General features: G+C 38.0%; 3 protein-coding genes across 3 annotated transcripts; 1 reads left to right on the top strand and 2 right to left on the bottom strand.

Moving 5' to 3' along the window:
- Nucleotides 1-1,331: 1,331 nt before the first annotated feature.
- LOC110378862 (raffinose invertase) lies at nucleotides 1,332-3,767 on the bottom strand. The gene has a single exon (XM_021338278.3). It carries the CDS (start codon nucleotides 3,225-3,227, stop codon nucleotides 1,704-1,706), a length of 1,524 nt encoding a protein of 507 aa, XP_021193953.1. The 5' UTR covers nucleotides 3,228-3,767; the 3' UTR covers nucleotides 1,332-1,703.
- A 674-nt stretch (nucleotides 3,768-4,441) lies between these two features.
- On the bottom strand, nucleotides 4,442-10,296 carry LOC110379161 (sorting nexin-8). The gene is made up of 7 exons (XM_049843670.2): nucleotides 10,085-10,296; nucleotides 9,193-9,406; nucleotides 8,687-8,912; nucleotides 7,199-7,304; nucleotides 6,718-6,850; nucleotides 5,997-6,228; nucleotides 4,442-5,664 (listed from the first exon to the last, which is right to left on the bottom strand). Exons 2-7 carry the CDS (start codon nucleotides 9,396-9,398, stop codon nucleotides 5,524-5,526), a joined length of 1,044 nt encoding a protein of 347 aa, XP_049699627.2. The 5' UTR covers nucleotides 9,399-9,406; nucleotides 10,085-10,296; the 3' UTR covers nucleotides 4,442-5,523.
- Nucleotides 10,297-12,301: 2,005 nt separating this feature from the next.
- LOC110379000 (ATP-dependent DNA helicase Q1) lies at nucleotides 12,302-14,414 on the top strand. The gene has a single exon (XM_064039986.1). It carries the CDS (start codon nucleotides 12,398-12,400, stop codon nucleotides 14,318-14,320), a length of 1,923 nt encoding a protein of 640 aa, XP_063896056.1. The 5' UTR covers nucleotides 12,302-12,397; the 3' UTR covers nucleotides 14,321-14,414.
- The last annotated feature ends 288 nt before the right edge of the window (nucleotides 14,415-14,702 follow it).

Raw genomic sequence — 14,702 nt, 5'->3', positions numbered from 1 at the left:
CATCACATAGGTATATTGTTAAACGATAAACTTGCCACTGACTTGTTAGGGCAATGAAGCTGAAACACAGGCTTTTTTTTAAACAAGTTGGCCTTTGGCAAGGCAAGAGCTACTTGGTGATGGTGTGGTGCCAGCCGTTTTTTTTAAAGGCAAAGGTAGAAGTTATATAGTAATGCCTCGCAGATACCTTTAAGAAAATACTACGACGAACCACTGTTCAAGAAACAAAGATAGGTAATCTTCGACATCAATTAAATCATAAAGGGGTCTACACACCAAAGCCGCTGACCCGGCGGCGGCTTAGTGCCGGCGGGTTAAACCAGCGGCTTCAGAATGTCCAAGCCGAACGACTTTGCCGGCGGCAATGCCGGCGGCACGACTGCCGCGGCATGTGGTGTTCTAGCAATTGTCAAATACTCTATGAAAGCCGGCGGGCAACTGACTGAGTGAGTGGAGAGGGATGCCGTCGGCATCGGCATGCTGCCCCGCCGGCTTGCCCGCGCGGGCGCAAGCCGGCGGCATGTTTGTACAAAATACGGCCGGAGGGTTGGGCCGCCGGGCTGTGCCGCCGGCGTCAGCGGCTTTGGTGTGTAGACACCTTAAGAAACTAAAATAGAAATCTTTCAAATCCAACTTCATCTATAAATCGTCTTATCTTATTTTAGCTTGTGATTACGTCCGCACAGTGTGTCGGACACCCCGTGAACATGGCGCCCTGGCAAATTGACTCCCCGTGGCTCCGTTAAGCGTCCAACAGGCTATATTCACTTACAAGGCTTCCTCAATCAGAGACTTCGACATGATTTGGAACTTCCAAGTCCTCCAAGACTCAGGATTTAAGCTAAGGTTTATATTTATTTGAATACCTAATATTTCCTGCAGAAAAAGTAACGGAAAAAGGGTTCTTTCTATAAATACACACATCATGATAAGAAGTGGGTGTTAAAAATGCATATGTATGTATATCACAGTCGAGCTCTGCTTCCTTCTATTATTTTCGTAATAACAGGGGATGGGAGTGTGGAATGTGTCCGTGGGTGGTAAATGACCTTTTTACCCCGGAGGAATACTCGATATTTTTGTATTAAGAGTGGGATTATTGTATTGTCGCTACGCTGGAGCTACTTCTTTTATGTCTTAAACACTCGACACGTTTACACTTTTATTTCGTGCTTGGACGATTGAAAAGGGATTATAGATAGAAGGAACTACTGTTGCAATGTAAAAATGATTTCACAGTTTAAATATGTTCACTTAACTTTATTAACATGTTTAAACCTAAAATAATATAAAGTATATTGTTCGAGCTACAACAACAAAAAAAAACTGCCTAATACTAAGTAAGGTACACACTTTACTTATTTTCAAAAAGTCATTTTCTCAAATTAATAGCCAAAACAAAAATTGATTTTCATTTTTACGAAAATGTTCACCGAGTCACCGAACCATGCTGATACAAAATTATGATGACTCGTTCAACCTCCTATGAAAATATTTGCTGGATTTCACTGGATTTGGCTGCTCGGCCCTTATCAAAATTTAGAGCGGGGCCTCTTAAAAAGTGATCAAAACTTACTAGACTATCGAGCGTGAAAAGCGAAAAAAAAATCAGTTCGGCTTGGATGCTATTTCACCCTATTAGCTTTATGGTTAATCCAGGATTGTTGCTTCTATCAGTTATTTAGCCATTGCAGTTTCCAACTTTAATGATATCGGTTGATGACGTGATTCTTCAATTGCTTCCGTAGTTTGTTGTCATAACCAACGCTGCGCCTGAGTCGGTATTGTGTCACGTGCAATTGCGTGTCACCTGCGATCCTTACGCGCATAGATTTCCGTGGGTATATTCGACTGGAGAAAACTACTTCGCCTAAGCCACAGAAGACTTCTATAGAACTGTAGTCGACGAAAATACGCCAGTGAATGTGGGTTAGAGGCATCCAATCGGCTCGTCTAACGCCGTCTACCCCTCCACGATCCACGCTCACGAACCCACGCTCTGCAGAAAACGAAATGGTATACTGTCGTTCTCCACTCCACTCCAGAATGATCGCAGCATCATACATCACTGTGCTAGAGTTGACAAGCATCTCGAACGCCCTGGACCCCGCGTAGAACGCCTCTCCTGGACTGTACCATGCATCCTCAAGCACTTCTGCACGCAGCTCAATAATTTCTCTCACCGGCGCCATCAACAGCTTGCCCTGATACGTAAGCCTCAGTTCTCTCACTAGCGTCAGCATACTTGCCCAGCCGTCATTTGATTCTTCGAATTCACTCTCCCACATACCCAACCAAGCGACTAATAGTCTTCGTCCATCGAGGGATTGCATAGTTTTAGCTGCATAGAAATCGTGACCGTAATCCAGTTCATTGAAAGTTGCCGTCGAAATTTCCAAGTCTTCAAACTGTCCATTCAGATAGTTGAAAGACCCAATAACATACCCAGTCTGATAAAGATTTCTAAATCGATGACCATCACCTTGTATGCCTTGAACCGACAAAATAAGTACATTGAATCCATCTATTTCAAAAAAATCTGGGCTCTCCCACATGTACCCCATGTCTCCGTATGACTTTGCTATTGTCCCATTCAATTTCCAATTGAATAAGTCAGGTGATGTGTATAGTAACAGATATGCTTCTTGCACTCTTGAACTTCCAATCAGCATGTACCATGAGTTTCTAAACCGCCATACTTTAGGATTCCTAAAGTCCGTGTTGCCAAATGGGCCTTCTCGTATTATGGGGTTGTACAAATACTTCTGGAAGATGATTCCATCTGCACTAATAGCGACATTTTGAGTTTGATAGGTCTTGTTGTTGGATAGCACATGTCCCGAGTAGAATAGGGTTAAATAACTGTTGTGTATGACTGCTGATCCAGAGAGACAGCCGTGTTTGTCGTAGTGGTCCTTGGGCACCAGCGCGGGCGGGTAGAATGCCCAGTCGACGAGGTTGTCACTGATAACGTGGCCCCAGTGGATCGGGCCCCACGCGCCGTTGTATGGATGGTACTGGTAGAATATGTGGTACTGCCGCTTGAAGAATATGAATCCGTTGGGATCGTTGAGCCAGCCTACTGGCGCGGAGATGTGGTACATGGGTCGGTACTTCTTCTTGAGGAGATATCGCTTCTGCTGTATGAAGTCCTCGATGTGTGCTAAGTCCTGCGCGAGCTCAGCCGTGGCCACGCAGAGCCACACTGCGAGTATGAACACTTCCATCTCAGTACGCGTCGGCGCAAACACTAAAGACTAAAGAAAAATATGTATCTGGCCGTGATGACTCAAAAACGAAAGTCACAATAGAATATGTTTGTAAACAAATACTATAATAATGATTGGGGATTACACAACCACTTGTTCTAGTAAGGGACCAATTGTACAGGGTTACGTTATTTTTGTTTAGTTAGATCATCTTTGGTAAACACTGCCGAAGTATACCGTTTGCCGGAACAATTCACTAATTGGACGAGAAAGATAGACATAGCTTTGTCCGATCTAGCCTGATTGTCAACCATAACTGTTGAAAAATATTGATGAATAATCGCTGCAAATAAATTCGGTTTTGCGCATGTTTTGCTTCCTGCACTTATGAGTGTTTACAGTCAGGCGCGTCAGTTCATTAATGAAAAGGATCCTAGTCATATGCTGTCTATAATAACTACGCATATTTATTTTTCGCTATTGTGATGTAACAATAGTTCCTGCAATCAACATCCCGCTGTTTTGATTGCTAAACACATACCTCGCGTAATGCCTAATGCCAGGATTTTTGTTTAACTATTCGTCTATTTAAGAAAGCATACAATTAATTATTTGTGTTTTGGAAAGTAGACATTGGTTTTCGTCCAGGCATTCACGAGAACTGTGTTAAATGAAACTGTTGCAGCACATAGTTTCCTTATATCCCCATTTGCATGCCAACCATGAAAGCCAACCCCAATCTAGTTGGGAAAAGGCTCGGAAGATGAAGATGATGATCCCCATTTGCAAACATCGACCAATCATACAAACGAGCAATAGTCATTTGTATGTTAAGAAATATTGGGCAACCTTATTATCAGGACCCCATATCAAAGGTTTTCCTTATCAAAGAAAAAGGTACTTTTGTCTACAATTGAAACTAAAAAAATGGTTAAAATATGGTATATTTCTCAAATAAAACTTTTCATAACAAAATATATGCTTAGGTAGTAAGTATTGGTTATATTTCCTATAAATTATTAATAACTACATAAATCATTTTACGCTATAACGTTAATATAAAATAGATATAATCTTTCTTTTGAATATCATCAATATTCGAGTTAGCACCAGATATTATTTAAATGGCATAAAAGTCGTCATAATACATAAATACCTACTTAGTACTTAGATTCAATAAAAACACAGAGAAGTTACAAATAGAGTGGTAAATCACACTTGACACTTCTTGACCGAGATTCTTGCATTCGCACTCCATTTGTTACTTACTCCGTGTACAAAGATATCACAGGATAAACATATGTATTATTTATTTATTTGTTAATATATTTGTATATAAGTTTATTTTCATAATTGCTTTAATAGGTGACGAAAAAATTGCATAATGATCGATATAATTTGATGCTTGATCGTTTATTAATATTTGAGCTAAAATATTTTAAAACAATAAGGCACTTTAGTGCCTTTATTTTTGAGCAAGATTCGCCATGCGAAAAAAATATGGAATGTATTACGAAGTTTACTAACTATATTAAAATCACACCTTTATAATACTTATTTTAAATGGTACCTTACAGTAAATAATAATTAGTCAAAATCTTTTTCTTAATTTAGTTGCCAATTTATTACAAAATTTTCAAACTATAAAATGTTTAAAATTCAATTTATTTGCTTTATTTTAGTGTTGTTTTTACCAACCAATTTCGTTTATTTTTATTAATATTTCGTATAATTATAATAAAAAGATATGTATCGATTACAATATTACACCTAGCCCCTTAAAAAACTAGAAAAAAAAACATATTATTCGCCTAATTAAAATGTGTAAAAGATTCTCATTCTGAAATAGTAAATATCTGTAATTAGAGAAATAAGTCTAAAGCAACACAGGTACAGATCTGATATAAATTCGAGAATTTTCCTCATATTTCTAAAGATCTTTTTTCAAATTCTCTACCAATTTAAAAATAAAAAAGTTGAGTTTCACTATTTCATCAAAACCATAATCCAGCCATAAAATTGCCGATATTTGGTCAAATCAGCGATTTGACAACTAAAAATGGTTTGCTTATTGTTAGAGCGGTCACGTGGTCGAGCGTTCTGCGTTCGAGCTCTGCTACTATTTCTTTTACTTAACCGACGCGGTTAAAATGCCTCCTGTGTGAGTATGTCTATGTAACGTAATATGACACAAAGAACTCAAAACTGACCACTTGAACGCTTGACCGCGTGACCGCTCCCTGTCTGATAGATCCCTCACTGTAAGACAGTCAGCATTACTTGTACATGTAAAGTGACGTCATAATACAAAGTTTTACTTGTGTGTGTGCGTGAGTGCGCGATGCAGGTCCTGCCACAGCGCGGAGTGCTGCGCATGCGCGGCGGCGCGGGACCCTGCTAGCGCTGGTAAAGCTTGTAGTGCTCGCGCTACGTAGGCTCGAGCTACGGAGCCCTCCTGGGGAGAAGAAATATGTTCATTGAAAAACACTAATTTTTAGAGAAGGATAACTTTCATTGAAAGTTTCAAATTGAAATGGGGGTTTTGACAGTTACAATTGCTCTATCAGTCTTATTAACGCAAAATATTGTGATGCCAGGACATGTCGTGCAAATTTTGAGATATATATACCAGAGCGCTTTCAAAATAGCGGATTTTCCGCACGGTTCTTACGTGTACACTAACCCAAATAACTGTCAAATACCGGGAAAATCCATGTCACTCGATCATGTCACACGCAATACCGAACAACCAAATCCGCTCATAAACCTAGATGAAATTAAACATACCTGTAAAGCAGCTCTCAAAGCATACCGATGCCTGTCCCGCAGAGGCCTCGCTTGCGGGGCATGCGGGGCAGCCGCCGCGGCCGCCGCCCTCTCCGCGTGTAAGCCCCGCGACAATCGCGCACACAACTCTCTGTAGGCCCCGCATGCTTCCCCCGCAAGACGTACTAGACCATCCGACCCTTCTTCTTCGGGGTATTCTTCTGTGTCATCCGATTCGACTGTGCAGGCTAATCTGTTATATCGTCAATTTATAAATGTTGAATTTACTGAATATTTTTATTAGGCGTTCATGAGTACTCCATTTATTCACTACTCCATGTTTCGTATTTAAATGTGAGAGTCGTTGTGCTTGGATGTTTTGGAGATGCCCAAAATGTAGGTTAGTTGTAATTAGCTAGCTTAAATAATTAGGTTCCATCTTATCGTATTGGCCTGTAAAAGTTGTTTGCTTAAAACTCAAATTACAACATTTGATAGAGACAATAATTGAATACTGTATTTACCTACACACTACATGTACGGTTTTTTCATTATAAGAACATTGCTTCAGGAAGAATATGCCTAGTCACTGTAAACGCTTTCACCCATGTACCGTGGTAATTTCGCGCACCCGGATAAAAGTAGCCTTCCTCAATATCTAACACTTATTTTTTGCCATTTGCGATTAAATTCTTGCGCGTTCAAATAAACTAACAAACTCTTTATTTATAACATATCTTACTGAGCAGCAGCAGCGAGCGCATGCGGCACGGTGGTACTGCCAGGAGCGGCCAGAGCAGCGGGAGCGGCCAGAGCGCTCAGCGCCGCGCCTAGCTCGCGCATATCGCTTCTTTCTGCTAAGCATCGCTCTTGCACTGAAACATGACAATTTGTAATGAATAATTTGAACTTGACTTTAACTTTTTTTTTAAGATTCCTCTTTTTACATGAGCACCAAGCAACGCTTTAAATTGAGATTTCTCGAACATCCCAGTATCTCACACAAGAAGATTTTGTAGTTAAAAACTGACTGAAAATACAGTCTTGAGTATTCTGCTCTTTCAGTGTTTTTTTCTTTTATTGAACATAGATTCTTTCAAATAATATACAATTCGAATGTCTCTTTAGTTTGCAGAGTTGACCATTTCTCTTATTGTATTACATGGATATATGAATGTATACTATCGCCCCATAGTAACCCACGTACACAACTATCAACAGACCTTTCTCGAAGATCTGCGTGAGCCTGCCAAGGCCGAGATGCGCCAATCGCAATTGTTCCTGCTCGTTAACGAGCGCCGCTTGCATTTCCTCCGTAGACACGTCACTCTGTAAGCATTTACAACTTACTATAGCTCTCGCCAAACTTTTATGTCGTCGAACATTGCGCGAGACACTGCGCAGAAAATATCTTTGTACCCCACTAACTTCCGCCCGCTGTTTCGCCCGCTTAGAGTTCTGTTGTATCGCGCTTCCAAGAGAACTCTTCAAAAGTCCGGGATAAAAACTATCCTATGTTCTTTCTCAAGGTAAACTCTATCTCCGTAGCAAATTTTATTAAAATCAGTTCAGTGGTTTAGACGTGAAAGCGTAACAGACAGACAGACAGACTTACTTTCGCATTTATAATATTAGTAGGGGTTTGAGAAGGCATTTAACTAAATGTAAACAATCTTGATAGGTAGGAATTTTCACACTAACAAAGAGTCCATTGATTAAGTTACTTATTGTTATTAGGTACTGCATTCACATTGACTTTTAAGTTTTTAAATGACAAATCATAAGATGGTATCAAGTACTTCAAGATTGAAGAAATGGATGGCGCGGATTTGAGTTGACTTTTAAGAAAACTGTAAAATATTATTTCCTTCATTCCTAGATATCGGCACAGAAGCATTTATTTTATTAAAATATTTCTATTTGCACAATAGGGCTATTATACCATACTAGCTTCTGCCAGCGGTTTCACCCGCATCCCGTGGGAACTACTTCCCGTACCGGGATAAAAAGCAGCCTATAGCCTTCCTCGATAAATGGGCTATCTAACACTGAAAGAAATTTTCTAATCGGACCAGTAGTTCCTGAGATTAGCGCGTTCAAACAAACAAACAAACAAACTCTTCAGCTTTATAATATTAGTATAGATTACAGGACAGTAAGGTACATGTTATGTAATTTGTATGACTGACGCACACTACATATGATAAGGACTGTGACAGGATGCAACTAATAGGGATATAACATATTACAATGTTTGTGCCCTTCCTAAGGTCATAATATGGTTGAAAAATGATGCGTCTTTAAAAACTTCTATTGGAGTTTGAAGTCCACAGGACTATTTTTAAGATATACTTTATAACTCTAAAATAAATAATATAATAATCATAGTTAGTGTTTCAGTTTTTTGCACATATTTTTATAAAATTCTTCCTGTCAGAGTCACATTATCAGTATACCCAAAATAGGAAACACTTTATCATACTCACAGTACGATCCTTAGTTGGTATGCTTGAAATGTTAAATTAAATTGTTATTTTAAATAATAAGCTTTTGTAATATATGAGTAAATCATGCAATTTCCAAGTATAACCAAAATAATTTTTTCTTAATGAGGAATTTCATTATGGAATAATTTCCACAGCAAAGAGGTTTGTCACACTTTTTATAACAAAACAACTTACCTATTTAAATAATAAATAAACAATTCTTACCGGCCCCTCTTCCTGTGTTCCCGCTAACACAAACTCATCATGCTTTGGCTTCTCAAGTCGAACATTACTTTCACATAGGAATATTCTCAGATCTGCATCATGAGCCAGGACTGGGTGCCTAGCAACCAGGGTTAACCAGCGTTGGAGGGCCGCTCGCCGGCGTAAAAGGAACCGAGAACTGCCCCCACCGACCACCACGCGTTTGGGTGGGAGGCGGCATATTGCACTGGAATTTTAAGTTTTTGTTTTATAATAATAAAAAATTGTGCATGTGCAGCAGTGACTTGGTTGTATGCAGACAATAAGGTTGACCCTTGTGATCAAGGCCCACAAATGCGATTAAGTATATCTTGAAAGTACTGTAAATGTGTGACATAATTTTACCACTTCACTGTCCATGTTGCATACACAATAGTTAAACATCTGTGTGTATCACATTTGACGGGGAAGTGGTTAATAAAAAATAGGAAAAAAAAAAAAAAATGTCAACATAATTGTACACTTACCGATAAGGGTACTTAGCATACAGGACATCATACAACTGTACAAAATCATTATATCTTCTAGAAACAGTGGTGCCATGTCGTCGGGAGCTCACATAATATTCACAGTGCTTCAGAATGAGGCCCTTGCGTTCAGGGACCAACTCTACGCTGATGACGTCTGTAGCTTCCAAGTCCTCAAACGTTACTACTTCTGTGATACTTGACATTATGATAACTGAAATGAATGTTCCTTTTGTTAAGCATAAGGCGTTGTCCTAATTGGCAGCGATCGCGCAATTAGGACAACGCCTGAAAGAAAAGTAATTACTGATATAAAAAATATATTTTATTACTAGGAAAGTAATAATAGTATAATAGTAGTCCAAGAATAAAACAATACATATAGGTTCTTAAGAATGCAGGATATGTCATATATTTGTTTTACTATTGTTATTTTATTCCATGGTATGCAAAAATGTAAAGCCAACCCCAACATAGATTGCAAAAGGCTTGTGAGATGATGAGCTTAGCGGTTGGTACACTCCAACCAAACTAGTTGATATAGCTAAAGAAACAAGTTCGACCTTGGGATTATTGCATCCAACCATTTATAATATTTAATTTTCATAATTGAATCTGTGCACATAAATCATTTTTTATTAGTTTTAATAATATACAAAAATTCTCATACTCATGGACTGTCATAGTTATTTTAAAAGCCTGAATTTTATCTGCATAGGGGGCGTTTTTATGTACGAGGTTAGTTAGAGCATCCTAAATTAGAAGTGAGTATGCTACTTAAATAGCCGATATTTTTTTATACACTTCTAACTATAAATACGCTTTTAAGTACAAGTATAATAAACAATGTTATAAGTATATATAAAGTATAATTAAATTTCCAGTTAGGTACCTTAAGAACTTGCAACGTTTGTTTACTTCCAAACTAAGTTAGCATTAAGTAATACATTCGCCAACTGTAAATCAGCTAGTGTATCCACTTCCAAACTTTCTGTAGCACTAACTTCTAATATTGTACAACTGAAAGAATCGTTCAAATGTTAAAAACATTTTTATATTCGTATTTAACAACTTTAATAAAGTTTTAAAAATAGTGTTTTGGGTTACGTATGGGTTACGTAGACTCTTCAGCTGTCAAACTAGTCAAGTAAAGTAACTGTCATGTCAAAAGCAAAACAGCTGGTCTTACCTGGCTCATATAAAATCAGCGCGTTTTTCATTTTCAATGCTTTATGTCCCTATAATTTTGGGATTCAAAACAAAACAAAATCGAAGCCCTAAATTTTTTTTGTAATACAGCATCCGCCTATGCTTTTCCTAAGTACATGAATAAATGAATGAAGTAATAAAATAAAGTGATGCAAGACAAAAAACACAAATTTTTACATACTTGTTATTTTGAAATTTTCCCGTTATTAATAACGATCGTCTTGTTATGTAAAATGCTCCTGTTTCTAAAAATTCTCCTCCCCAATCCTGTCTACGAACTCGTTCACCAACTTTGAAATTCGCGGGATATAATTTTCCATTTAAAAGCTGCCAACGAAGTTTGAAACTCCTAAATAAAACGGGAATTTGAATAAAATGTTTATTCAAATTCATTTGTTTTACAATAATTGTTCTTCCCACTTACCTTGTGACTGAGAACACACAATCGTAGGAAATCGGTTTAGCAATTTTTTGCACGGCTTCTCTCAGCTGTGTTGGTCGAATAAACGGTGAAGTAGCTTGCATTAACACAAGGACATTTACGTCGGGTCTGGATTCCAAAAACTCAAGAACAGCCCAGATCGATGGTGCCCAATCAGAAGCCGTCACATAACTTCGATGAAATACCGTAACATTATCTGAAACACCATAACTTTGAGAACATTTTAATTTAAGTAGACATTAATAATAATTTATTTTCTTTAATAGGAAACTCGTAACCAGACCTTTAATACTTTCTAGGGCTATAATTGGATGATCTGTAGATACGATAATATCATGAAATCCAGCTGCTTTTGCGGTATTTATTGCTCGTCTCAACAAACTAGCGCCACCTACTTTTTGTAAGTTTTTAAGACGCAGTCCCTTCGAGCCACCTCGTGCAAGTATCAGAACTGCTATTTCAGTGATACTGTAATGTAATCTAAAAACATAACAAACAACAATATATGTATATTATAGCAAATTATTAGTGAAAGAAGAAAAATTTAAACACTGCATGGACATGAATAAAATGTATTAAAGAAGCTACGTACTCACATGGTTAATATGACAAGGACTTTAAACCACATTGTTTGCTCATTTACTTAAATACCAGAATACACAGAAAACTTTGTTTACTTATTATAAATCAAGAAAGAAATAGTGAAGTATTCGGTAACACTTTGTAGGTGCACTCCCGTTCAATTCGTCTATTAAATTAAAGGAAGGAAGTCTTCAATAAGTCAATAACAAGACTTGATTTAAAGTAAATAGGTCGAGATTGTTGCCGAGCAAACCAAAACTATTCTAGTGGGTGATAAGGTTTATGCTTATTTTTATAAATATCATCGGCTTATATAACATAGAATTTCAACAGTATAATCTACATTCGACAGTATTCAATGAGCTTGTATTCTTGCCTTTACAGTCTAGATCGAATGATTTATTATCAGTCCCTTGAAATTTAGGCAGGGGCTACATGGACTATCTGCGAACAAGTAATATTGCAGAAGGAGGTAGTCAGAGGCCAGCAAGTCTGACACCAGTCTAACCAAGTGGTATTGGGTTGCCCGGGTAACTGGGTTGAAAACACTGGTTGAGAAGGTCAGATAGGCAGTCGCTTCTTGTAAAGCACTGGTACTCAGCTGAATCCGGTTAGACTGGAAGCGGACCCCCAACATAGTTGGGAAAAAGGCTCGGAGGATGATGGACTAGCTAGGATAATACAACAAAATTTCTGAAACTGCGCCTGAATTAAAAGCGTGAAAAGAAATGCGTGTTACGTACGAATAAAATAGTTTGAATTTCACTGAAAATTAATAAGTAAAACCTAAAGCAAAGTCTGGGTCCTGATAAAAGATCTCTGGTTTTGAAACTGATAGAAATACTGACAGTGACACTATTTTGGCAGGTGCCAAAAAATATAAACATAGAAGCCGCGCGACTTCGCGAACCTCTTTTTACAAATAATTAAGAACAATATTATTAATTGGATATTATTACTAAGGTAAAAACGATGAAGACTATAGAAGATCTTGAAAAAGAACTAAAAAGTGTAGATAAGGAAATATCTAAAGTAGATGCTGAAATATCGAAATGGAAGAACAAACAGCGTGTTCTTCACGAAAAGAAGCTCGCATTGAAGAATTCCATTAACAAACTAAAAACTGATACACTGGCTAGTGTAGATTGGGCGGGAACTACTTACGAGTGGTCCGAGGACGTGGACAACACTTTGAAAAACGTGTTTCAGATCGAAAGCTTCAGACCTAAACAATTGGGTGCTATTAATTCCACCCTTTCAGGACAGCATGCTATAGTGGTAATGCCCACAGGCGCGGGCAAGAGCCTGTGCTATCAGTTACCCGCGCTAGTAAAACCTGGTCTCACAGTCGTAGTCTCACCACTCATATCACTAATGGAAGATCAAGTTAGATCGCTTACCAAAAGGAACATACCAGCTAAGTTGATCACAAGCTCAAGTTCTAAGGAAGAAACTTCAGAAGCTCTGAACATCCTGAAGGATAGTAAGACACAAATAAAGCTGCTCTATGTTACCCCTGAAAGGTTTGCTAAGAGTAAAAGATTTATGTCTAATTTACAAAAATGTCATGCAGATGGCAGGTTACAGAGGATTGCTATTGATGAAGTCCATTGCTGTTCCCAATGGGGCCATGACTTCAGGCCTGATTACAAGTACTTGGGTATTTTGTCTAACATGTTCCCAAATGTGCCTATCTTAGGTCTGACTGCTACTGCCACAGCTAATGTTCTCACAGATGTACAAAAAATTCTTAATATTCCTGGTTGCCTTGTTATAAAGTCTACATTTAACAGACCCAACTTATTCTATAAAATACTGGAGAAACCAACATCACAAGAGGAATGTCTAACAATACTTGAGAGACTATTGAAAGGCAGGTATAAAGGAGAAAGTGGAATCATATACACAAACAGCATAAAAGACTGTGAAGATATTTCTGAAGGCTTGCGGAAAAGAGCTCTGAGAGTTGGTTGCTATCATGCAAACCTGGATGCCAATACCCGGTCACAAGTCCATCTGAAGTGGCATGACAAACACTATCAAGCTATTGTGGCCACTGTAGCCTTTGGGATGGGAATTGACAAACCTGATGTAAGATTTGTTATACACCACACAATAAGTAAATCCATGGAAAACTACTATCAAGAAAGTGGCAGGGCTGGTCGCGATGGCCTCAGAGCAGAATGTGTGACTTTGTATAGAATGCAAGATGTCTTCAAAGTTAGTACCATGGTGTTCTCTTCTGTTGGCAGTCTAGAACATTTGTATGGCATGGTAAAGTACTGTCTCAATGGTTCATTATGTAGAAGGCTTCTGATAGCTGAGCATTTTGATGAGAACTGGGGCAATGCAGACTGTAACAAAATGTGTGATGTATGCTCTAACACCAATCTGAGTGTAAAAGAAATTAATCTCAGGCCACATTGTAAGACGATAGCTGGTATTATTGAGAATGCAGAAAAGCAAGATGTAAAACTGACTGCACAGAAGTTGCTTGATGCATGGTTTTTGAAAGGCCCTGTAAATCTGAGACACAAGGGGAAAGAGCCAAATATTTCAAGAGTCTTAGGTGAAGATGTGATTGCATTTTTACTGGTTGGAAATTATTTAATAGAAGATTTTCACTTCACAGCATATTCTACAATAAGTTATATAAAAATTGGTCCAAATATGGATGCGTTTGATGATGATAGCTTTATACTTAACATGCCAGTAAGGAGATATTCATCCTTCGAACTGCAGGAGAAAGCTCCAAGTGATTATATACCTCAACCTGAAGCCTCCGATAAGAAACCAGAGAATGGACATAAGGCAAAACGGAAACGGAAATCTAGTCCCAGTAATGATTCCAAGTCGAAAATCAAAAAGGCTATAATAATTGATGACAGTGATTGATTGAGCATTACCACGTAAATATAGCCTTCTTACTCATTCAACATTATTGTATTTATCACTGCTGAACTATATGTAAGGTCAGTAACAACCAAATACATAAATTATAATTCATAAATATCTGTTATAAATGAGGGTTTTCTAAAATGGCGTCCACGAGGTGGCAACACCGAGTCGTCAGGTCCAGGTAACTGTCAAAGTGCTTATCTTTACTATGAATAGTGAACGATTTTAGTGTTTTTTTTTTTATTTTATAATTAAAGCACTGCATTATTGTTTTACTATTGCAGTTGAGTAAATAAAAAAAACTAAATCATATTGTGTTAACAAATTTTTCAACAAGCTTTTCCTTAGTACCAGTGACTTTTTAACCCTCTCTCTTAGC

Source organism: Helicoverpa armigera, chromosome 2, assembly GCF_030705265.1.
Source record: "Helicoverpa armigera isolate CAAS_96S chromosome 2, ASM3070526v1, whole genome shotgun sequence".
Taxonomy (NCBI): Eukaryota; Metazoa; Arthropoda; class Insecta; order Lepidoptera; family Noctuidae; genus Helicoverpa; species Helicoverpa armigera.
Note: the sequence above shows the minus strand (reverse complement) of the source record. Positions and strands in the feature narration are given on the sequence as shown.

What these genes read in the sequence shown, in the direction of transcription:
- LOC110378862 (XM_021338278.3), bottom strand. Translation starts at nt 3,227, where the DNA reads ATGGAAGTGTTCATACTCGCAGTGTGGCTCTGCGTGGCCACGGCTGAG.
- LOC110379161 (XM_049843670.2), bottom strand. Translation starts at nt 9,398, where the DNA reads ATGTCAAGTATCACAGAAGTAGTAACGTTTGAGGACTTGGAAGCTACA. An exon ending in GAACACAGGAAGAGGGGCCG is followed by an intron (nt 7,305 to 8,686) that starts GTAAGAATTGTT and finishes AAATGCTTACAG; the next exon opens with AGTGACGTGTCTACGGAGGA. An exon ending in CACGCAGATCTTCGAGAAAG is followed by an intron (nt 6,851 to 7,198) that starts GTCTGTTGATAG and finishes GTCATGTTTCAG; the next exon opens with TGCAAGAGCGATGCTTAGCA.
- LOC110379000 (XM_064039986.1), top strand. Translation starts at nt 12,398, where the DNA reads ATGAAGACTATAGAAGATCTTGAAAAAGAACTAAAAAGTGTAGATAAG.